This window comes from Bufo bufo, chromosome 5 (assembly GCF_905171765.1).
Source record: "Bufo bufo chromosome 5, aBufBuf1.1, whole genome shotgun sequence".
Lineage (NCBI taxonomy): Eukaryota > Metazoa > Chordata > Amphibia > Anura > Bufonidae > Bufo > Bufo bufo.
Genome location: NC_053393.1, coordinates 145,823,456 through 145,847,434, shown reverse-complemented (window position 1 = coordinate 145,847,434; position 23,979 = coordinate 145,823,456). Strand labels below are relative to the sequence as shown.

Sequence of the window (23,979 nt, the reverse complement as noted above, 5' to 3'; positions counted from 1 at the left end):
CTTCCATAATGTAAGTGCTCATTAGTATTCACCCCATAAGATGGGGACATTTTCCCCCCACTTTGGGGGAAAGAAAAATGCGTCTTATGGAGTGAAAAATAAGGTATTTTCTGTTATTTTTATGGTTTTGTTTTTCAAAACCATATTAAAAGGATATACTATAATAAATGATATATAACCATTTAATAATAAGGCCTTACTATATTGACAATAGTGTTTTTATTTTTGCTAAAACCAATTACCTATTTATTTACAGACAATAACGAGATTTTTGTAAAACTTACCAGTAAAATCTCTTTCTCGCTCTTCATTGGGGGACACAGGAACCGTGGTATAGCTATGTCCTCTAGGAGGCGTTGACACTAGGCAAAAGCTGTTAGCCCCTCCGATGGCAGTTATACCCCCTCCAGCCTGGAGAGAGAGCTTCAGTTTGTGCACAAGCAGTAGGAGAAGCAAGCCAACCAACGAAAAAACGTGGAACACCAACAATGCCAAAGCACCCGAGGGGGTTCTAACCAGCAACTGTGGCCGAACAACAACACTGGGTGGGTGCTGTGTCTCCCAATGAAGAGCGAGAAAGAGATTTTTACTGGTAAGTTTTACAAAAATCTTGTTTTCTCGCCCATATTCATTGGTGACACAGGAACCGTGGGACGTCCAAAAGCAGTCCACAGACCCATGGAAGCAAGCGTCCCTATCTAAGCAAGCATCTAAGAAACTGCCGCCTGCAAGACCATGCGGCCCAAGACAGCATCTGCCGTAAAATTTTGTGAATGTGTGTAAGGAGGACCAAGTAGCCGCCTTACACAACTGCGTGGCCAAAAAAACAACCAAAAATTTTTAAGCTAGCAAGTGAAATAATATGTGTGTTAATAAATAGAAAACCTATAGAGTCACACACATATATACAGTACATACCAAAAGTTTGGACACACCTTCTCATTCAAAGAGTTTTCTTTATTTTCTATCAAAACTATGAATTAACACATGTGGAATTATATACATAACAAACAAGTGTGAAACAACTGAAAATATATGTCATATTCTAGGTTCTTCAAAGTAGCCACCTTTTGCTTTGATTACTGCTTTGCACACTCTTGGCATTCTCTTGATGAGCTTCAGGTCCGGTGACTGTGAGGGCCAGGTCATCTGGCGCAGCACCCCATCACTCTCCTTCATGGTCAAATAGCCCTTACTTTAAAAGGTTTCCCAATTTTTCGGCTGACTGACTGACCTTCATTTCTTAAAGTAATGATGGCCACTCGTTTTTCTTTACTTAGCAGCTTTTTTCTTGCCATATCACAAATTCTAACAGTCTATTCAGTAGGACTATCAGCTGTGTATCCACCTGACTTTTCCTCAACGCAACTGATGGTCCCAACCCCATTTATAAGGCAAGAAATCCCACTTATTAAACCTGACAGGGCACACCTGTGAAGTGAAAACCATTTTACGGGACTACCTCTTGAAGCTCATCAAGAGAATGCCAAGAGTGTGCAAAGCAGTAATCAAAGCAAAAGGTAGCTCCTTTGAAGAACCTAGAATATGACATATTTTCAGTTGTTTCACACTTGTTTGTTATGTATATAATTCCACATGTGTTAATTCATAGTTTTGATGCCTTCAGTGTGAATCTACAATATTCATAGTCATGAAAATAAAGAAAACTCTTTGAATGAGAAGGTGTGTCCAAACTTTTGGTCTGTACTGTAGTTGATCAATCTTTATTAGTTAAAAGACAAGGATAAAGTAGTACAAAAAATGTGATTTCAATTAGTGGTAAAAAATGCAGGAGGATAAAGTGACAATTACACAGAGCCACCAACAGTCCTCAAACTGGAATTACAGATGGTACATAAGGGCTGAGTAAAGAGGTTCCATGTCTGTACTGATGTGATGAATGGTAAAAATTACCTATAAGTAACCACACAGGAGACAAGCAACTATGTACAAAACCACATGTCACAGAAAAGTATGAGAGTCGCAATGATATTGCAAAGAGGTCAGCAAAAGTGGTACAATTCCGAGACTCTGACCAAATGCTGACCCGCCTGCAAAAAGCAATACATCAATACAAAAATTGACAGTGGAGCAGCCCGTACTGACCAGGAGAGGTTTAGAGATGATGGCTCCTAGCCCGACGCGCGTTTCGCCTTGCTTCTTCAGGGGGCGTGGCCAAAGCGCGATTCCTCCGAGCACAAGACGCGCCCACCGCTCTGGTGGAGTGAGCCGTGACACCTAAGGGCGGAACCCTGCCCCGGGCGCGGTATGCTTCAGCAATTGCAGACCGAATCAAACGTGCGATTGCCACCTTGGAGGCCGCCAATCCCTTTCGAGGACCCTCCGGAATGACAAAAAAGGAGTCCGTACGCCGGAAGGAACTGGAGGCTGCTAAATAAATCTTCAGAGCCCTGACAACATCCAAATGGTGCAACTCCCTTTCCTTAGGGTGTGCAGGAGAGGGACACAGTGAGGGAAGGACAATTTCTTTGTTGATATGGAAGTCAGTGACCACCTTTGGGAAAAAGGAAGGAACGGGCCGGAGAACCGCTTTATGCTTATGAAGAACCAGGAAGGGTTCTCCACAAGCAGCGCCGCCAACTCGGACACCCGTCTGATGGATGTGATGGCTACATGAAAAAGTACCTTCCAGGACAGGATTCGGAGTAAAACCTCCCGCAGGGGCTCAAAGGGAGAAGCCTGGAGCGCTGAGAGGACTAAATTCAGATCCCAAGGCGGTAAAAGGAGGACGGTACAGAGGAACCGTATGTGCCACTCCCTGAAGGAAGGTTTTTACAGGCCCCAAGGGGGCCAGAGGGCACTGGAAAAGGATCGAAAGCGCCGACACCTGACCCTTCAAAGAACTAAGGGCTAGACCAAGGTCCAACCCTGATTGTAGAAAGGATAGGACCGTGGGGAGAGAAAAACAAAGTGGGGGGATGTTCTGGCTTTCACAGAAGCCCAGGAAGGACCTCCAGGTCCTGTAATAGATCCTGGACGATGCAGGCTTCCTGGCCTGAATCATAGTGCGGATGACATCCGCCAAAAACCCTCTTCGTGTCAGAATGACGGTTTCAATAGCCACACTATCAGACGAAGAGACCTTAAATGCTGTTGAAAGACCGGACCCTGCGAAAGAAGGTCGTCTCTGAGTGGCAGTGACCAAGGGACATCTCTTAGAAGGAGAACGAGGTCGGCGAACCACACGCGAAGGGGCCAATCCGGGGCGACTAGGATCGTCGGAATGCCCTCCATCCTGATCTTCCGTAGAACCTTGGGTAGGAGGGGGGAAACACGTAAAGGAGGGAGAACCCCTGCCAAGGGGAGATCAGGGCGTCTACGCCGTTAGCTTCCGGATCTCTTGCTCGGGAGAGAAAGGTGGGAAGCTTTCGATTGAGTCTTGAGGCCATCAAGTCCACGTTCGGGCGACCCCAACGCAGACAGATCGCTTCGAACATCTCCGGGTGCAAGGACCACTCGCCCGGATCTATTGTCATCCTGCTGAGGAAGTCCGCAGTCCAGTTCTCCACACCCGGGATGTAAATTGCTGAAATCGCTGATACGTGGGCCTCTGCCCACCGCAAGATCTTGGAATCACCCCGAAGCTGCGCGTTCCCCCCCGATGGTTGATGTATGCCACCGCCGTTGTCCGACTGGACTCTGACCGGGCGACCCCTTAGGAGATGGGTCCAGTGCCGGAGGGATAGAAGAATCGCCCTGAGCTCCAGGACATTGATCGGAAGCTTAGACTCCGACCGAGACCATGTGCCTTGGACTGTCCTGGGAGGGAAAACTCCTCCCCAACCTTGCAGACTGGCGTCAGTGGTACCAACCGTCCAGGACATTGGAAGGAAAGACCTTCCCAGAAGTGGAACCGACAGCCACCAACAGAGGGACGACCTCATCTGAGGAGAGAGGCGAATGGGACAGTCCAGACTCTCGGACGATTTGTCCCAAGAGGACAGGATCGCTCTCTGGAACGTGCGAGAGTGGAACTAGGCAAAGGGAATCGCCTCGAAACAGGCGACCATCTTCCCTAACGTCTTCATGCAGAGGCGAATGGATGGGAGCCTGCAGTTGAGAAGAAATCTCACGGAGCGGTGTAAAGCCAGGCACTTGTCCGGGGGAAGGCGAATCTGTGCCGTTTCCGTGTTCAGCAGGGTCACCTCTTCAGATACTGGCAGCGTAGTGGCAGGACACTGGAAGAGGGACTTGCCTAGGTGACCCTTCCGCTGGCGGGATGCCCTGGTCCACCTGGTCTTCTTGTGGGGCAGGAGGCAGTGTGGCGGACCAACAGGGAGAGAACAGGGAGGCTAGGCGACCACTGTTTCCCACATGAAAAAGAAAAAAAAGAAAAAATCTTCAAAGAGCCACCCTGCGGTCTTGCCTCCTATTGACACTAGAAAAAACTGAAGCTCTCTCCAGGCTGGAGGGGGTATAGCTGCCATGGGAGAGGAAACAGCTTTTGCCTAGAGTCAACGCCTCCTAGAGGACATAGCATAGCTATACCACGGTTCCTGTGTCCCCCAATGAATATGGGCGAGAAATATGAGTATAAACAAAGCAGTAATATTTATTAGCTTTCTAAAAAAAAAACATTATTCTCCATATGATAAGGACATAGACTTTTCTTATGGGATAAATGTGGAAGAAAAAAATGTTGACGTTTCGCCCAAGATTCAAACCTGGGATCTCTACATGCAAAACCAATTACTTAACCAACAAGTTACAGCATTACCACATAGAGATGTATGTTTTTCCCATGCTTATAAGCTAGCACAAATTACTGGGGTCTGCATAATCATATTTTGTGCCTGTGAATACAGCAGTAATATGTGGATTAGCTTTTTAGCAGATCTCAATGTGTGAAGCGATAGTACATAGTGTATATGATATGTAGATGCTAACACACAGCTCTGCCCTCAGCCTGATGTCTAGCCCTGTCAATCAGTGGGAGGGGAAGTGTGCGGAGCACAGGGGGTGTTACAAATGAGTGCTCAGAGGATTCAGCCCAGCCCTGAGTGCTCAAAATTCTAATTTGCATATGAATAAAACCGCTGATTTCTCTGCAGCTAATTATCATACAAACAAAAGAAAGGTATAGTTTTCAGTTATCAGCATGATGAGCCCAACCAGCCAGTATATCTGGTTTAATAGGGTTGATCCTGGTGACAGTCGCTTTAACAGTTATCCCCTAGCCTGTGGATAGGCAATAACTTCTCATACCCAAAATACCCCTTTAAGCATAAGTGCCATAAACATGAAACACATTTTTATTGTAGTCCTACTAAGTTTTTGTGTTAATAAAAAGGTTAAAAAAGTTTTACAGGAAAGACTTACAATAAGCCTGAGGTATTCTTCAGCTCATTAACACTTTTCTCTGGTACTTTACCACCAGTGAACCACTTCTTTGTGGCAGAAAGCAATGATCGACTCAATCCCTTCCTGGATATCAACTGAAATGAAAGGACAAGTAGTAAAAACAACGGCTATTTTTTTTTTTTTAAGGCTAATCATACAGTCACTATGCACTACAATGCAGGCATTAACATGTTTTTAATGGTGACGCAGTTTTGTTATATACAATTTCCACGAATGCATTTATATCTATCTGGTTTTATACAAAGCCTGTACAAATTTAAAGGTTCAAAAAATATAAAAATATTCTGGAACATTTAGGGCATATCCACAGGATATGGCATCTCATCTCCGAGGCCCTCACTGACTTGGCTACAAGGGTCCACGCACTGAAGCCTATGGGAATTACAAAAAGAGTCCCGCCTGTCAGACATTCAAGGCATATTCTGTGGGTACTCCATAAATGTCTGAGAAGTGCACCTCAATGGGGAGGATGCAACTGCCCGGGGGGAAAAAATGGTCAAACGGCTGGAGGAGCTTTCAAACTAGGATCTGGGGGGACGGGGACAGTGGGGATTTAGTGGGGGCTGGGGTTAGCGAGGAAACTAGGAAGAAGACTGGGCATAGCTATACATTTATGAAAAACAGAACTGCTGGTAACAAGAACCTGTTACATACAAAATTAACCGAGGTAACCCAAAAATCCCGGATAATCACTTTACAGGTAATAGTAATTTAAAACTTATTTTCACAAATGCCAGAAGTCTAGCTAGCAAAATGGGGGAGCTGGAGGCTATGGTACTAGAAGAACACATAGATGTAGTTGGTGTGGCTGAGACATGGTTGGACTCTTCGCATGACTGGGCTGTAAATATTGAGGGTTTTACACTATTTAGGAAAGACCGGGTCAATAGAAAAGGTGGAGGTGTGTGCCTGTATATGAGGAGTGATCTGAAGACAAGTGTGAAAGAGGCAATTGTGCATGAGGATGGTGAGGATGTGGAAACCTTATGGGTGGAAGTTCAAAGGGATATAAACACTGAAAAAATAATACTTGGTGTAATCTATAGACTCCCTAACATCACAGAAGAGATAGAAACACAACTGTATAACCAAATAGAGCGGGTGGCACAGGCTGGTACAGTAGTCATAATGGGTCATTGTTCTGCCTCAACTGCAAAGGGGAGAAAATTCCTCAACTTGCTGCAGGACCACTTTATGGGCCAGTTTGTAGAAGCTCCCACTAGGGGTGATGCTCTGTTGGATCTGGTAATTTCTAATGATGCAGAGCTTGTTGGTAATGTTACTGTTCGAGAAACACTAGGTGACCACAATATAATTATATTCCCCCTAAACTATAAAAAGCAAACTCTGTCAGGCAGAGCAAAGACACTGAATTTCAAAAAAGCTAATTTCCTTGGGTTGAGGGCAGCATTTCAGGGCGTAGACTGGGTGCAGCTACTGTCACATAATAATACTGAGGATAAATGGCAGAGCTTCAAATCCACATTGAGTAATTGCACAAAAAATGTATCCCTTTAGGTTACAAGTATAAACGGCTAAAATGAAACCCCCCCATGGCTTACAGCTACTGTAAAAAGAGCAATAAAAGACAAAAAGAGGGCATTTAAAAAATATAAATCTGAGGGGTCAGCTGTAGCGTTTGCAGATAACAAAGGGCTTAATAAAATCTGCAAAAAGGAGATAAAATTAGCAAAGATACAAAACAAACAGCAGGTAGCAAAAGAAAGCAAAACAAACCCCAAAAAGTTTTTTAAATATATAAATGCTAAAAAGCCTAGGTCTGAGCAGGTAGATCCCTAAATAATAATAAAGGGGGGGGGGGGTAGTCACTGAAGATAAGGAAAAGGCAGAGTTCCTAAATAGTTTTTTTTTTAGCTCTGTATATACAAAAGAAGAGAAAGGAGCTGATATCTGTGGCACAGGGGTTGTTAGTACATCCAGTGATATACTCAATTGGCTAACTGTAGATATGGTCCGAGAGAAGTTAAATAGGGTAAATGTGAACAAAGTTCCAGGTCCAGATGGATTACACCCAAGAGTGCTTAAAGAGCTCAGTTCAGTCATTGCTGTGCCCCCGTTTATAAATTTTAAGGATTCTCTAGGGACTGGTACAGTGCCAAGTGATTGGCGCAAGGCAAACGTGGTGCCCATATTCAAAAAAGGATCAAGGTCATCCACAGGTAATTATAGACCAGTTAGTTTAACTTCTGTTGTTGGAAAATTTTTGAAAGACTCTTAACCCCTTAAGGACCTAGGACGTACCAGTACGCCCTATTTCCCGAGTCCTTAACCCTTTCATGACCAAGGGTCATTGATGCCCTAATGTCCAGGTCAAAATTTACAAATCTGACATGCGTCACTTTATGTGGTAATAGCTTTGGAACACTTTTACTTATCCAAACCATTCTGAGATTGTTTTCTCGTGACATATTGTACTTCATGATAGTCATATATTTGAGTCAATATATCTCACCTTTATTTATGAAAAAATCCAAAATGTACCCAAAATTTTGAAAAATTCCCAATTTTCCAAATTTCAATTTCTCTGCTTCTAAAACAGAAAGTCATACCTAATAAAATATTTATTACTTAACATTTCCCATATGTCTACTTTATGTTGGCATCATTTTGGAAATGTCATTTTATTTTTTTAGGACGTTAGAAGGCTTAGAAGTTTAGAAGCAATTCTTAAAATTTTTAAGAAAATTTCCAAAACCCACTTTATAAGGACCAGTTCAGGTCTGAAGTCACTTTGTGGGGCCTACATAGTGGATACCCCCAGAAATGACCCCATTGCAGAAACTACACCCCTCAAGTTACTCAAAACTGATTTTACAAACTTTTTTAACCCTTTAGGTGTTCCACAAGAATTAAAGGAAAATGGAGATGAAATTTCCAAATTTCACATTTTTGGCAGATTTTCCATTTTATTGCATTTTTTTAGTTAACACATTGAGGGTTAACAGCCAAACAAAACTCAATATTTATTACCCTGATTCCGCGGTTTACAGAAACACCCCACATGTGGTTGTAAACTGCTGTACGGGCACACGGCAGGGCGCAGAAGGAAAGGAATGCCATACGGTTTTTGGAAGGCAGATTTTGCTGGATTGGTTTTCTGAACGCCATATGTTTTTTATTTTTCTGACGATCGTCTTGTGCAAGGGCTCGTTTTTTGCAGAAAGTGTTGAGGTTTTAATTGGTACCATTTTTGGGTACATAGGATTTTTTGATCATTCATTATTACACTTTATAGGGCAAGGTGACCAAAAAATTGGCTGTTTTGGAACAGCTTTCATTTATTTATTTTTACAGCGTTCATCTGAGGAGTTAGGTCATGTGATAGTTTTATAGAGAAGATCGTTACGGACGTGGCAATACCTAATATGTATACTTTTTCTTATTTATTTAAGTTTTACACAATAATAGCATTTCTGAAACCAAAAAAATATGTTTTAGTGTCTCCATAGTCTGAGAGCCATAGCTTTTATATTTTTTGGGCGATTGTCTTAAATAGGGTATCATGTTTTGCGGGATGAGGTGATAGTTTAATTGGTACTATTTTGGGGGTCATAAGCCTTTTTTATCGCTTGCTGTTGCACTATTTGTGATGTAAGGTGACAAAAATAGCTTTTTTTGGCACAGTTTTTTTTTTTTTTTTTTTTTTTTTTTAATAGTGTTTATCGGACTGGGTCTATCATGTGATATATTTATAGAGACGGTCGTTACGGACGCGGTGACACCTAATATGTGTATTTTATTTTTTCATTTTTTTTATAGGAAAAGGCAATTTCTTTTTTTAATTTACATTTTTATTTATTTTTCATTTTTATTATTTTCACTTTCCTTTTTTATCAAGTCCCTCTTGGATCATGAAGATCCATTGGGGCTGATGGCTGTACTATACTTTGCAATGCTCTTGCATTGCAAAGTATAATACTATTAGATGCCCTGTAGGTGGCAGCACCGGATGCCTTTGCCATGGCAACCGGACGCCTTTGCAAAGCGTCCGGTTGCCATGGCAACCATCGGGCGCTGCTATCAGCGCTGCAGCCCCGATGGTTCAGAGAGGGAGCTCCCTCCCTCTATTAACCCCATGGATGCTGCAACCGCGGCATCTATGGGGTTACAGCAGAGTGTCAGCATAGAGCTGACACTCGCTGCTGATGGCGGCGGCTCAGGAATGGAGCCGCCGCTATCACACACAGCGGGGGCACAGGATCGGGGGCAGCGCTGGATGGGGGGGGGGGGGTATTGGGGTAAGGCGGCTAACCTTGAGGGTGAGGGAGGCTGGGGCAGGAGGGGCGGGGAGACAGCATGGGGCGGACCGCATCAGGGAGGGACTACATGAATATGGATCGGGCGGGGGAACTAGTACTTCATCAGGGGCAGGCGCGCACAGGGGGGTGTTGGAGGAGCACAGATCGGGGGGCACAGGAAGGGGGCACAGATTGGGGGCCACAGAGACACTACCTAATTTCAGGCTGTGATCTGCAGAGAGCAGATCAGAGCCTGAAACCGGCATTTTTTCCACTGCCGCGATCCGATTGGTTAGTCTGCACAGACTAACCAATCAGATCGATTGTCGGCAAGGGGCCACTCTGATTGGCCCCTTGCCGGCATTACTGAACTGTATGCTGTCCGTGACAGCAGCAGTGCGGGGGCAGAAGCTTTAATCCAAGCGCTTTGCAGCGCTTGGATTAAAGAACTGTCTTGACGTTTATAGACGTGATAGCTGCACGGAGCATGTGCAGCTATCACGTATATATACAGATTGCAGTCGGGAAAGGGTTAAGGACCCAGGACGTACCGGTACGTCCTGACTTAAAATCTGAATTCCGGCGCCGCGGGGGTTAATCGGAACGGGATTTCGGCTGAAATCATTCAGCCGGCATCCCGTAACAATGCAGGGGGGGGGGTCATTTGACCCCCCGTATCGGCGATCGCAGAAAACCGCAGGTCAATTCAGACCTGCGGTTTTCTGCGTTTCCGGTCCATTCAGGGGTCCTGTGACCCGATGAACCGGAAAAACGAGATTTTTGTATAACTTACCAGTAAAATCTCTTTCTCGCTCTTCCTTGGGGGACACAGGAAACCTTGGGTATAGCTCATCTCCATAGGAGGCGTGACACTAAGTGAAAGACTGTTAAGCCCCTCCTCCAGCAGCTATACCCTCAGCCTGGAGCGAGCGACTACCAGTTATGTGCCCAAGTAGTTAAAACAAAGGCAAGGATCAACCAAATTAACACCAACAAGTCAAAACTCCCGTCAGGGCAACCAAAACAATGGGTGGGTGCTGTGTCCCCCAAGGAAGAGCGAGAAAGAGATTTTACTGGTAAGTTATACAAAAATCTCGTTTTCTCGCCCAATTCCTTGGGGGACACAGGAAACCTTGGGACGTTCAAAAGCAGTCCACAAATAGGGAGGGACCACAACCCAAGATGAATTAAAGCACCATAGGCATTAAGGCACCGCCGCCTGCAAGACCAGGCGGCCCAAAGCAGCATCCGCCGATGCATAAGTGTTCACCTTGTAGAACTTGGTGAAAGTGTGCAAAGAAGACCAGGTGGCCGCCTTACACAATTGTTCAGCCGAAGCTCGATTTCGCTGAGCCCAGGAAGCCCCGACCGCTCTGGTAGAATGAGCGGTAACACCAAAGGGCGGTTCCCTGCCCTTAGCACGGTAAGCCTCAGCAATAGCCATCTTGATGAAGCGGGCAATAACCACTTTAGATGCCGCCAGCCCCCTGCGCGGACCCTCCGGAACCACAAATAGAGAATCCGAGCGCCGAAAGGGTCTAGTTACATCCAAGTAAATCCTCAGAGCCCTAACAACATCCAGACGGTGAAGATCCCGTTCCCGAGGATGAGACGGGGACGGGCACAGAGAAGGAAGGACAATATCTTCATTCAGGTGAAAAGCGGACACCACCTTCGGAAGGAAATCCGGAGCCGGGCGGAGAACCACCTTATCCTGGTGAAAAACCAAGAGGGGTTCTACGCAAGAAAGTGCCGCCAATTCAGACACACGCCGAAGAGACGTGATGGCAACGAGGAAAAAAACTTTGCAAGACAACAAGCGAAGGGAAACCCTGCGCAAAGGCTCGAAAGGAGAAGATTGGAGAGCCGTCAGCACAAAATTAAGATCCCAAGATGGAACGGGAGCGCGATACGGGGGAGCATAGTGAGCAACCCCCTGAAGAAAAGTCTTAACTGGACCGAGCGGAGCCAGAGGTCGCTGAAAAAGGATCGAAAGCGCTGAGATCTGACCCTTTAGGGTACTGAGACCTAAACCCAAGTCCAGACCAGACTGCAAGAAGGATAAAATCGTGGGGAGAGAAAACCGAAGGGGATGAACATCTAAGGTCTCGCAGAAATTCAAATAGGCCCGCCAGGTTCGGTAATAAATCCTGGACGAAGCTGGTTTACGCGCACGAATCATGGTACGGACCACGTCAGCAGAAAACCCCCGCCGCGTTAGGACCGCGGTTTCAATAGCCACGCCGCTAAACGTAGCGACCCTAAATGCTGGTGGAAGATCGGCCCTTGAGAGAGGAGGTCTTCTCTTAGAGGCAGAGGCAAGGGGGCGTCTGCCAGGAGCAACATAAGGTCGGCGTACCAAGGACGACGAGGCCAATCCGGGGCTATTAGGATCGCAGGCGTGCCCTCCGCCGCGATCTTCCGAAGGACTCGTGGAAGAAGAGGCAGGGGCGGAAAAACGTAGAGGAGAGAGAACTCCGTCCAGGGAAGGACGAGCGCGTCCGCGCCGTAAGCGTCCGGGTCCTTGGTTCTGGCCATGAAGGTGGGAAGCTTGTGGTTGAATCTGGAGGCCATGAGATCCACGTCCGGACGACCCCAACGGAGGCAAAGAGACTCGAAGACGTCGGGGTGCAGAGACCACTCGCCCGGGTCGATCGTCGTCCGGCTGAGAAAATCCGCCGCCCAATTGTCCACTCCCGGGATGTAAATGGCCGAAATGGCTGGAACATGAATTTCCGCCCAGCGAAGGATTAGAGACACCTCCCTCATCGCCGCCGTGCTGCGAGTGCCCCCCTGATGATTTATGTATGCCACAGCCGTGGCATTGTCCGATTGGACACGAACAGGGTGACCCTGAAGCAGCGAAGTCCAATGCCGGAGTGAAAGGAGAACCGCCCTCAGCTCCAGAACGTTGATCGGCAGTTTGGACTCCGATGGAGACCAAGTGCCTTGTACGGACCGAGGAGAAAACACCCCCCCCCAACCCCGCAGACTGGCATCGGTGGTAATCACCAACCAAGTTATCGGCAGGAAGGACTTCCCTTGGAGAGGGGTCCGTAACCACCAGAGGAGAGAGGAGCGAACCTGGGGGGGGAAGGGGAAAGTGCTGATCCAGACTTTCCTGGGACTTGTCCCATGCGGACAGAATGGCAGTCTGAAAGGTGCGGGAGTGATACTGCGCGTAGGGGATTGCTTCGAAACAGGACACCATCTGTCCCAAGACCCGCATGCTGAACCGGAAGGAAGGACGGCGGTGGGTCAGAAGGCTCCGAACCGACCGATGAAGGAGCTGGCGCTTCTCTGACGGAAGCCGAACCTCCGCTGCATCTGTATCCAGCAGCATCCCCAGAAAGATCAGTTGCCTGGATGGAACAAGAGCGGATTTGGGAAGATTGATAATCCAACCGAACCGGCGTAAGGTTTGTAGCGAGAGGTCCACACTGGCGGATGTCAGTGACAGAGAGGGTGCCTTGATAAGGAGATCGTCCAAATATGGAAGAAGAAAAACTCCCCTGGAACGAAGTAAGGCGAGGACAGGGCTAGGACCTTTGTGAAAACGCGAGGGGCCGTCGCCAGCCCGAAGGGGAGGGCAACGAACTGGTAGTGGTCGGACCCCACTGCAAAGCGCAGAAAGCACTGATGACACCGAGCGATTGGAATATGAAGGTAGGCGTCCTGGATGTCGATAGAGGCCAGGAACTCCCCTTTTTCCAGAGAGGCCACCACCGACCTGAGAGACTCCATCCGGAATCGCTGAAGACGAAGGAAACGGTTTAACCGTTTTAGATCCAGAATGGGACGAACCGAGCCTTCTTTTTTGGGGACCACAAAGAGGTTCGAATAGAACCCCTTGAATCTTTCTTCCATGGGAACCGGAGCGATGACCCCTTTGTCCAGAAGGGTGCGAGTGGCAGTAAAGAAATCGGCCGCCCCTTGGGGATCCCGGGGAACCCGGGAGCGAAAGAACCGAACTGGGGGGAGGGACGTAAACTCGAGTTTGTACCCGGAAGACACAACTTCGAGAGCCCAGGCGTCGGAGACGTGCGCCTGCCAGAAGTCCCTGAACAGGAAAAGACGTCCCCCCACCCCGGGCGGGTGGGGGCGCACCTTCAGGTAGTGTTCTGCTTGGTCGCGGGAGGGCGAGCAGGCTGTGACTTGCGCCAGGAGGGCTGGGTCCGAAAAAAAGGTTTCTTACGTCTGTCTTGGACAGAGCTAGGGGATGGACCTGAAGAGGTGCGAGGTGCGGGAGCCCTGCGGGAAGACCTGAAACGAGAAAAAATGGGACGGCCTCGAGTGGTGGTCCTAGTCCTAGATTGAGGAAGATGCGTACTCTTCCCCCCCGTGGCTTCGGATATGATTTCATCCAAGCGGGTCCCGAACAATCGAGAACCAGTAAAGGGAAGGCCAGTAAGAGACCGCTTTGACGTGGAGTCCGCCGTCCAAACCTTTAACCAAAGCTCCCTCCTGGCCGAAACGGCCAGGGCAGACGAACGGGCTATGAGAGCCCCAGCATCAAGGGATGCTTCACAGACGAATTTGCCGGCTTGAACGATAAGTTGGGCTAGAGCACGGAGGTCCTGAATAGGGACGTCGGATTCAAGCTCCTGATCCAGCTGAGAAGCCCACTCTGAAACCGCTTTTCCAGCCCAAGCGGAAGCAAAGACCGGCCGGAGGGCGGAACCGGAGGCTGCAAAGATACCTTTGGTAATGGCCTCTATACGGCGATCCTCAGTGGATTGTAAGGAAGAGCCATCAGCAACGGGAATAGCCGTGCTTTTTGCCAAACGGGCCACCGGGGGGTCGACTTTGGGTGGTGACGCCCAGTTTGTAATGCAATCCGCCGGGAATGGATAACAGATATCCAACTTCTTAGGCGGGGTAAAACGGGCATCAGGGCGGGCCCAGGCCTTGGAAACCACCGACGAGAAGTCAGTGTGGAGGGGAAAAACTGCAGACGTCTGTTTTTGGTGAAAAAAGGAAACACTGTTTTTTTCAGAATTAGGAGGATCATCGTGAATCTTAAAGGTATCACGAATATTGTTAATAAGATGGCCCACAGCAGAAGCCAGTTTTGAAGGCAAGGCCGAGTCCATATCACAATCTGAATCAACTAGTTCCCCTTCAGAGGGCATATCCTGTATCGAGGAAGGGCTCGACTGAGAGCGCACCCTTGGGGGTGATACTGAAGCATCCGAGGATGATAGGCGCTCCGCCCTAGACCGCTTCTGGGGTTGACGGGCTCTGGAGATGTCGCCTGGAGAGAGGGACTCAAACGGGTCAGCTAAGATAGCGGACCCGGAGGGCCCAGCAGGGGAAATATCCGGCTGCGATAAGGGCAATACCTCTGCAAGGCGGCCCACAACGTTAGAGAGGCTGACCACAGCCTGGGAAAGGGATCTAGCCCAGTCAGGGGGATCCAATAGGCCAGGGGGTGACACAACAGATGGCGGACCCTGTAATGGGGCTTTGCAAGCCGAGCAATGCGGGTCAGGCTGCCCTTGAGGGAGGGGCGCCTTACATGCGGTGCAGGTGTGATACCAAGGACCGGCCGGCGCTGAGGGGTCAGACATGTTGGCTGAAGTAATATAAAAGCGTCCAGGCCAGAGGGCTGCAGAGCTAGAAAGGGTCAACAGTCCTACCAGGTCACAGTGGGAACGGACGACAACAGCAGCGGCAACAGCAGCGGCAATAGCAGCGGCAACAGCAGCGGCAACAGCAGCGGAAACAGCAGCGGCAAATCCTGAGGTAAAACCTGAGGTAAAAACGATCCGTCCTGAGAGCAGGCACGAAGAGGAGGCGGGGCCAGCGAGGAGCGGGAAGAAAGACGTCCGCCCCCCCGACTGAATGTCTAACATGTACAGGAGAAGCGGAACGAAGCTCCGCCCCCCGCCGGCACTTTCGCGCGCGCGCGCGATTCAAACAAATATGCCGTCGAGAAAATATTGCCCCCCGACCACCTCCTTATACACCGGCGGCGAATGACACACCGGTAGCCGGCAAGAGAAGTCAGCCGGCAGCTGAACACAGCGGCAGCACTGGCCGAGATAACAAAAGGCGGCCCCACAAGGCCGCAGCACCTGAGGTAAACTTGTGCAGTAAACCCTTCCCCAACGAGCACCGCTCCGTCCTGCTCCACACACAAGGGGGGGGAAGCCGACAGTAAGCCTTGTAATGTGACAAGGCTAGGCAGAGGGAACACAGAAGTTAAAACCCTAACAGGGGGGGAGGGGGGGGGTTGGAACGGCTGCATAGCCACCTCACCAGTCGACGTTTTCACCCTCAGTCCATCCAGCAGGGACGCCCCTTCAGCCACTGGCACCGAAGTGGCAGGAAGCTGGAGAGGGGCTTGCAGGCGGGCGACCCTTGTGCTGGCGGGATGCAGGGGAGCTGGGCTGCCCTGGTCCTCCTTTTCTTCTGTGGGGGAGGCAGCAGTGCGGATAGCCGGCACTGGCGCAGCTCAACCCCGGGAAAACAGAGAGGTCTTTGCGACTCTGTTGTCCCTGTTGAAAAAAGGAAAAAAGTTAAAAATAATAAAAAGAGAAAAAATAAAATCTTTAGCAAAGACAGCTCTGCAGTGCAGAGAGTGTCTTGCCTCCTTGACACTAAGCAAAAAACTGGTAGTCGCTCGCTCCAGGCTGAGGGTATAGCTGCTGGAGGAGGGGCATAACAGTCTTTCACTTAGTGTCACGCCTCCTATGGAGATGAGCTATACCCAAGGTTTCCTGTGTCCCCCAAGGAATTGGGCGAGAAAAGACTGCGATCGGTGGCGTAATTATACACCACCTATCGCAGTCTGAGGATTTGAAGAGGTGGTGCTGGCTCTGGTGCTGAATGCCGCTGTCCAGGGTGCTGATTGGTGCAGGGGAGAGAGGCGCGAGATTCAAACTTCCTGCGCTCCTCTCTCCCCTCCTCTTCCTGTCCAGCACCCTGACCGTGCAGCATCGTCCAGCACCAGCTCCTGTGTCCCCCTAATCGTTATCCATCACCCTCCTGCACCCATCGCCACCCAGGTAGGTTAGGGTCAGTGAGGGAGAGGCACCGTTAGGCAGGGAAAGAAGGGAAAAGTAAGTTAGGAGAAAAAAAAAAGAAAAAGTACTTTTATTCCAAACTTCCATCTATCCATCTAACCCTAACCCAGACCCCCCCTGCCACTTGTCGTCCCCCCCCCCTTCACCAGCCTCCCCCCCACTTTTTTTTTTCTGCGTGCGCTGACTGGCCGGCACTTTTTAGCGTCCGTCCACTGTTAGCACATCGCCCGCCCCACCACCCCACCGACCGCTGATCAGCGTTGTACCGCTGATCAGCAAGTTTTAACTTTTTTTTTCCTAACACTTGCCCATTTTTTTGCCTGGACTTTTTAGTATGCGAACACCCGTTGCCCCCACACACACGCACATATAATAAAGTTTGCCACACACGCACACCTACACGCACACACACCCATGGCCCGCCGGATGTTCTCGGCCGAGGAGGCATACGCCCAGATTGCCTCCGACTCTGAGAGCCCCAGTGAGGATGAGGATGACCCCACATTCCTTTTATCATCCGCATCCTCCTCATCATCATCTGATGACGATGAGCCACCAAGGCGGCGGAGACGCCGCCAGGCGGAGCCAGGGGCCCCACATGCTAGGGATCCTGTGGCCCACCCTAGTACGAGCCGCCCTGGGGTTCGTACTGGTTTCCCGGCCCACCAAATAAGTCCACCGGAGCCCCCTGCCGATGAACTTAGCTGGTGTCCCCCAGTGGACTTTGAGCCTGAGATTCCGGATTTTGCTGGCAATCCTGGAATCCAGATTCCCACAGTGGGGTTTACTGGAATATTTTAGGTTTTTTTTCAGTAACCCACTGGTGAATTTGATGGTGGAGCAGCCGAATCTGTACGCCCAACAGTTCGTCGCTCAAAACCCAGGCTCAGTTTTGGCTAGACCCGGTGGCTGGACGCCGGTCAGTGCAGCCGAAATGAGGACATTTTGGGGCCTCGTGCTGCATATGGGTCTAGTCCAAAAACCCAGTGTCAGGCAATACTGGAGTGGGGACGTCCTATACCAGACCCCACTGTACAGTATGGTCATGATACGTCACCGGTTTGAGGCCATCCGGAAATGTCTGCATTATTCCGATAATGCAGCATGTCCACCCCGAGGTGATCCTGCCTATGACCGGCTGTATAAGATACGGCCGGTCATCGATCACTTTGGGGCCACATTTCAGCAGGCCTACGTACCTGGAAGCGAGGTCGCGGTTGACGAGTCTCTCGTTGCGTTCAAGGGGAGACTCAGTTTCCGCCAATATATTCCCACAAAGCGGGCGAGGTATGGCGTGAAGCTATACAAAATTTGTGAGAGTGCCTCAGGGTACACTTACAAATTTCGTGTGTACGAGGGGCGAGATTCCCGTATTCAACCCCCAGAATGTCCCCCCACTCTGGGTGTTAGTGGGAAACTCGTGTGGGACCTTATGTACCCACTGCTGGATAATGGTTACGACTTGTACGTGGATAACTTTTATACCAGCATTCCCTTGTTCAGGTCCCTTGCCGCCAGATCCACGTTCGCTTGTGGGACCGTGCGGAAAAATCAACGCGGCCTCCCTGCCTACCCCCTCCAGGTACCTATCCCCAGGGGTGAGACCCGTGCACTTACCAGTGGAAACCTGTTGCTGGTCAGGTATAAGGACAAGAGGGAAGTCCTTATGCTGTCCACAATCCACGGTAACAGCGGTAACACTGTAACATCGACTACAATCGGTATATGGGAGGAGTTGATCTCTCTGATCAAGTCCTCACGCCATATAACGCCATGCGCAAAACCCGGGCATGGTACAAAAAAGTTGCGGTCTACTTGGTGCAGGTTGCCATGTACAACTCTTTTGTACTATCCCAAAGCGCTGGCAGCACAGGGACATTCCTCCATTTCTATGAGGCAGTCCTCAAGGACCTGATCTTTTCGGACCGGGAAAGAGCAGGCCGGAGTACCTCGGGAATTGGAGGCGCCCGGATCGTCCCTGGCCAACACTTTCCAGGTGTGGTCCCCCATACTGGAAAGAAGGGACGAACCCAAAAAAAGTGCAGAGTGTGTCACAAGAGGGGGATACGGAAGGACACCACTACTCAATGTGACACGTGCCCCGATCATCCGGGCCTCTGCGTTATCAATTGCTTCAGGGAGTATCACACTTCCATGGAGTACTACATTTTTATAATCCTCAACAGTCCACTAGAGAACATAAAACACTATGGCTCTCAGACTTTGGAGACACGGAAACAATTTTTCTTTCCCCAAAAAATATTAGTTTTAGTGCAGGCATCCTCAAACTGCGGCCCTCCAGATGTTGTAAAACTATAACTCCCAGCATGCCCAGACAACCTACAGCCATCAGCAGGGCATGGTGGGAATTGTAGTTTTACAACATCTGGAGGGCCGCAGTTTTAGGATGCCTGCTTAGTGTCTCCAAAGACTGAGAGACATACATATTGGGCATCGTCGCGTGCGTAAAAGTCGTCGCTATAAAAATAACTTTTGACCAAACGCCTCGGATGAACGGTGTTAAAAATATAAAATAAAAACTGTGCCAAAACACCAATTTTTGGGCAAAATTTCAATTTGAATCCATTTTGCCGGTAATAAAGCAAGGGTTAACAGCCAAACAAAACTAAATATTTATTGCCCCGATTCTGTAGTTTGCAGAAACACCCCATATGTGGTCGTAAATGGTTATATAGCCACACGGCAGGGCATAGAACGAAGGGAACTCCATATGGTTTCTGGAAGGCAGATTTTGATGGACAGTTTTTTTTTTTTTGACACCATGTCCCATTAGAAGCCCCCCTGATGTAGCCTAGACTAGAAACTCCAAAAAAGTGACCCCATCTAAGAAACTACACCACTCAAGGTATTCAAAAGTTACTTTACAAACTATGTTAACCCTTTAGGTGTTCCACAAAACCAAATAGTAAATGTAGAAACAATTTTAGAATTTAATTTTTTTGTTACATTGCCTCAAAAAAGAGTAATATAGAGCAACCAAAAATCAAATTTACCCCAAAAATAGTCCCAAAACAACAACCACCTTATCCCGTAGTTTCCTAGATGGGGTCACTTTTATGGAGTTTCTACTCTAGGGGGTCATCAGGGGGCTTGAAAGGGTACATGGTGTAAATAAACCAGTCCAGCAAAATCTGCCTTCCAAAAACCATATGGTGTTCCCCTTCTTCTATGTCCTGCCGTTTAGCCAAATAGTAGTTTGCGACCACATATGGGGTGTTTTTGCAAACTACAGAATCAGGGCAACCCATTTTGAGTGTTGTTTGGCAGTTAACCCTTTTTTTACTCCTGGAAAAAATTGATTATATTGGAAAATTTTCCAAAAAATAGAAATTTCAAAATTGTTTCTCCATCTGCCATTAACTCTTGTGGAACACCTAAAGGGTTAACAAAGTTTGTAAACCCAGTTTTGAATATCTTGAGGGGTGTACTTTCTTAGATGGAGTCACTTTTTTGAAATTTCTATTCTAGGGGTGCAACAGGGGGCTTCAAATGGGACATGGTATAAACAAAACCAGTCCTGCCAAATCTGCCTTCCAAAACCCATATGGTGTTCCACTCCTTTTATGTGCTCCCGTTTGGCCAAACACTACTTTACGACCACATATGGGGTGTTTTTGCAAACTACAGAATCAGGGCAACCCATTTTGAGTGTTTGGCAGTTAACCCTTGTTTTACTCCTGGAAAAAATTGATTATATTGGAAAATTTTCCAAAAAATAGACATTTCAAAATTGTTTCTCCATCTGCCATTAACTCTTGTGGAAGACCTAAAGGGTTAAAGTTTGAAAAAACAGTTTTGAATACCTTGAGGGGTGTAGTTTCTAGAATGGGGTCATTTTTGGGAGGTTTCTATTATCTAAGCCTCACAATAGGACTTCAAACCTGAACTGGTCCATAAAAAGTGGGATTTTGAAGATTTCTGAAAAATTTCAAAATTTGCTTCTAAACTTCTAAGCCTTGTAACATCCCCAAAAAATAAAATATCATTCCCAAAATGCTACAAACATGAAGTAGACATATGGGGAATGTAAAGTCATCACAATTTTTGGGGGTATTACTATGTATTACAGAAGTAGAGAAACTGAAACTTTGAAATTTGATAATTTTTCAAAATTTTTGGTAAAAATTGTATTTTTTTATGCAAAAAAATTAACTTTTTTGACCCAATTTTAGCAGTGTCATGAAGTACAATATGTGACGAAAAAACAATCTCAGAACGGCCTGGGTAAGTCAAAGCGTTTTAAAGTTATGAGCACTTAAAGTGACACTGGTCAGATTTGCAAAAAATGGCCTGGTCCTTAAGGTGAAAATGAGCCCGGTCCTTAAGGGGTTAAGGGACTATATAGAGGAGTATGTGACTATAAATAATATTATAAGTGATAACCAACATGGGTTTACCAAGGACAGAAGTTGTCAGACTAACCTGATTTGTTTTTATGAGGAGGTGAGTAGTAGCCTGGACAGAGGGGTGGCTGGGGATGTAGTGTTTCTGGATTTTGCAAAGGCTTTTGATACTGTCCCTCAAACGCTTAATAAGTAAAGTAAGGTCTATTGGCTTGGAAAGTATAGTTTGTAATTGTATTGAAAACTGGCTGAAGGACCGTGTCCAGAGAGTTGTGGTCAATGATTCCTTTTCAGAATGGTCCCATAAGTGATGTACCCCAGGGTTCAGTGCTGGGCCCTTTATTATTTAATTTATTTATTAATGATATTGAGGACGGGATTAATAGCGCCATATCTATTTTTGCAGATGACACTTAGCTGTGTAGAACTGTACGGTCTATGGAAGATGTCCACAAACTAAAAGCTGACTTGAACACTCAGTGATTGGGCATCAACTTGGCAAATGAGGTTCAATGTGGGCAAATGTAAAGTTATGCATCTTGGTAGTAATAATCTCTGTGCTTCATATGTCCTAGGTGATGTAGCACTGGGAGAGTCACTTATAGAGAAGGATTTGGGTGTCCTTGTGGATAGTAGATTAAATTACAACATACAATGTCAATCAGCTGCTTCTAAGGCTACCAGGATATTGTCATGCATTAAACGAGGCATGGACTCGCGGGGAAGGGATGTAATACTACCACTTTACAAAGCGCTGGTGCGGCCTCATCTGGAATACGCAGTCCAGTTTAGGGCACCAGTACATAGAAAGGATGCACTGCAGCTGGAAAAAGTACAGAAGAAAGCGACCAAACTGATCAGGGGCATGGAGGGTCTTAGTTATGAAGAAAGATTAAAATAATTGAATTTATTTAGTCTTGAGAAGAGACGTCTAAGGGGACATGCTTAACTTATACAAGTATATAAATGGGCCATACAAAAATACAGCGAAAAGCTGTTCCATGTAAAATGTGCTCAAAAGACAAGGGGGCACTGCCTCCGACTGAAGAAGAAAAAGTTCAGTCTCCAGAAGCGTCAAAGCTTCTTTACTGTAAGAACTGTGACTCTGTGGAATAGAGTTCCTCAGGACGTGGTCACAGCAGGAACAGAGGACAGTTTCGAAAAGGGTTTAGACGAATTCTTAAAAGTAAAAAACATTAATGCTTATGAAAACGTGTAGAAATCTGAGTCTCACTTCCTTCTGGGATTCGCGTCTCCACCTATCCCTTGGTTGAACTTGATGGACGTATGTCTTTTTTCAACCATATTAACTATGTAACTATGTAAGTGAAATAACCTTTCCTTGTGCCTGGTTATTTCAACCATGCCAATAGATGTATAAAACAATCCTCAGCAATAGGATCTCCATATTTTTTATTGAACAATTAGGTAAAATGACCAACACCTAATGATGAGGTCAAATCAACGCATTCCTACCTGATCGTTCAGCTGTCTTATTGTCTTTTCTATATGTGGTATGAGTCCTCGGAAGGTGAATTCTTGGATGAATTGCCTAACGCGATCATGGTCTGTAAGCGTCAAACAACTGCCATGGGGCGTTCCAGTCATCGCCTTCTTTGTCTCAGTTATAGTACCTGGTGGCCGGCCATTATCAAGCTCATCAAAACTACCACCAGCATCACTAAGCTGGTCAAGTGGGTGTGCCTTCAAACTGTTCGACAAAGTCTCTAAAGAGAAACCAGAAGAAAAATCTAGAGTTAAATATCAAATAAACATAAGTATAAAAACACAACTTTCAGGCGTGTCATTAGTCCCTTAAAGAGGACCTTTCATCAGTCCAAACATTGTAAGATAACCATCAGGCTGTGTAGAGCGGCGCCCCGGGATCTCACTGCACTTACTATTATTCCGGGGCGCCGCTCTGTTCTCCCGCTATTTCCCCTGGTATTTTAGCTCAATTGGTTATACTAGGCGAAGTCTGGCCTGTTTCTCCCTGGGAATTCCTTCTCCCAGGCTGTAGCGCTGTCCAATCACAGCACAGAGCTCACAGCCAGGGAGAAAAAAAAAACTCCCTGGTTGCGACACTGCCTCGGTTGGACCTAGTGTTCACCAGGAAAACTGTCAAAAAATTCTGCATCTCAAAACAATAACATCCACACAAACATGTTCTCTGACCTTCTGAAGGACAGGTTAAAACACCAAAAAAGGAAGTAAAAATTAAAACTTTAATAAAAAATAAAACAGTAATGACAACCCACCAATACATCTAAGCACATTTAAAGGGAACCTGTCATCAACTTTATGCTGCCCATACTAACAGCAGAATAAAGTACAGACAGGTGAGTTGATTTCAGCGGTCTGTCATTCAAAAGTTAAAAGTAAGTGGTTGCCGAGAACCAACATCACAATCATTGCAGACTGGGCCTGGAAAAGAGTCACGGCCACCTGAGAAGAGTCCTGGTTATTCATGAATTCCTGATCTCCCGCCCACCTGCTGATGACTGACAGGCTTCTACCTAGTTTTCTCCCTTTGTCTCTAGGAGAGAACTGCCAATCATCAGCAGATGGGCTGGAGAGTGCAGGAGATTATGAATAACCAGGACTCTTCTCAGGTAGATCTGACTCTTTTCAAGGTCTGGGCTGCAATGATCATGATGCTGGTTCTCAGCAACCACTGACTTTTAGCTCATGGGTGATACACCGCTGAAATCAGCATTTCTGTCACTATTTTATGCTGCCCTTAGTGAGGAGCTCAGCATTAAGTTGATGATAGGTTCCCTTTAAAGCACTTGCATTCTCAGGATGGGTCATCAATATAAGATTAGTGGGAGGTCCCACATCCAGCACTCCCACCATTCAAGCGAATGGGGTGAACATCTGTAATTACACTGCACCACCACTACAATCTAGACATCATGTGGGTATACTTTGAAGAGGATGCCACGT

At 47.2% G+C, this 23,979-nt stretch overlaps 1 protein-coding gene across 1 annotated transcript in view; it reads right to left on the bottom strand.

Moving 5' to 3' along the window:
• Positions 1-23,979, bottom strand: part of TRAPPC8 (trafficking protein particle complex subunit 8) — a 139,394-nt gene that overhangs the window by 86,471 nt on the left and 28,944 nt on the right. The window contains exons 7-8 of the mRNA XM_040431868.1: positions 22,510-22,760; positions 5,341-5,456 (exon numbers count right to left, since the gene is read on the bottom strand). Of these exons, the coding sequence (XP_040287802.1) occupies positions 5,341-5,456; positions 22,510-22,760 (367 nt within the window). The remainder of the gene's footprint in view (positions 1-5,340; positions 5,457-22,509; positions 22,761-23,979) is intronic.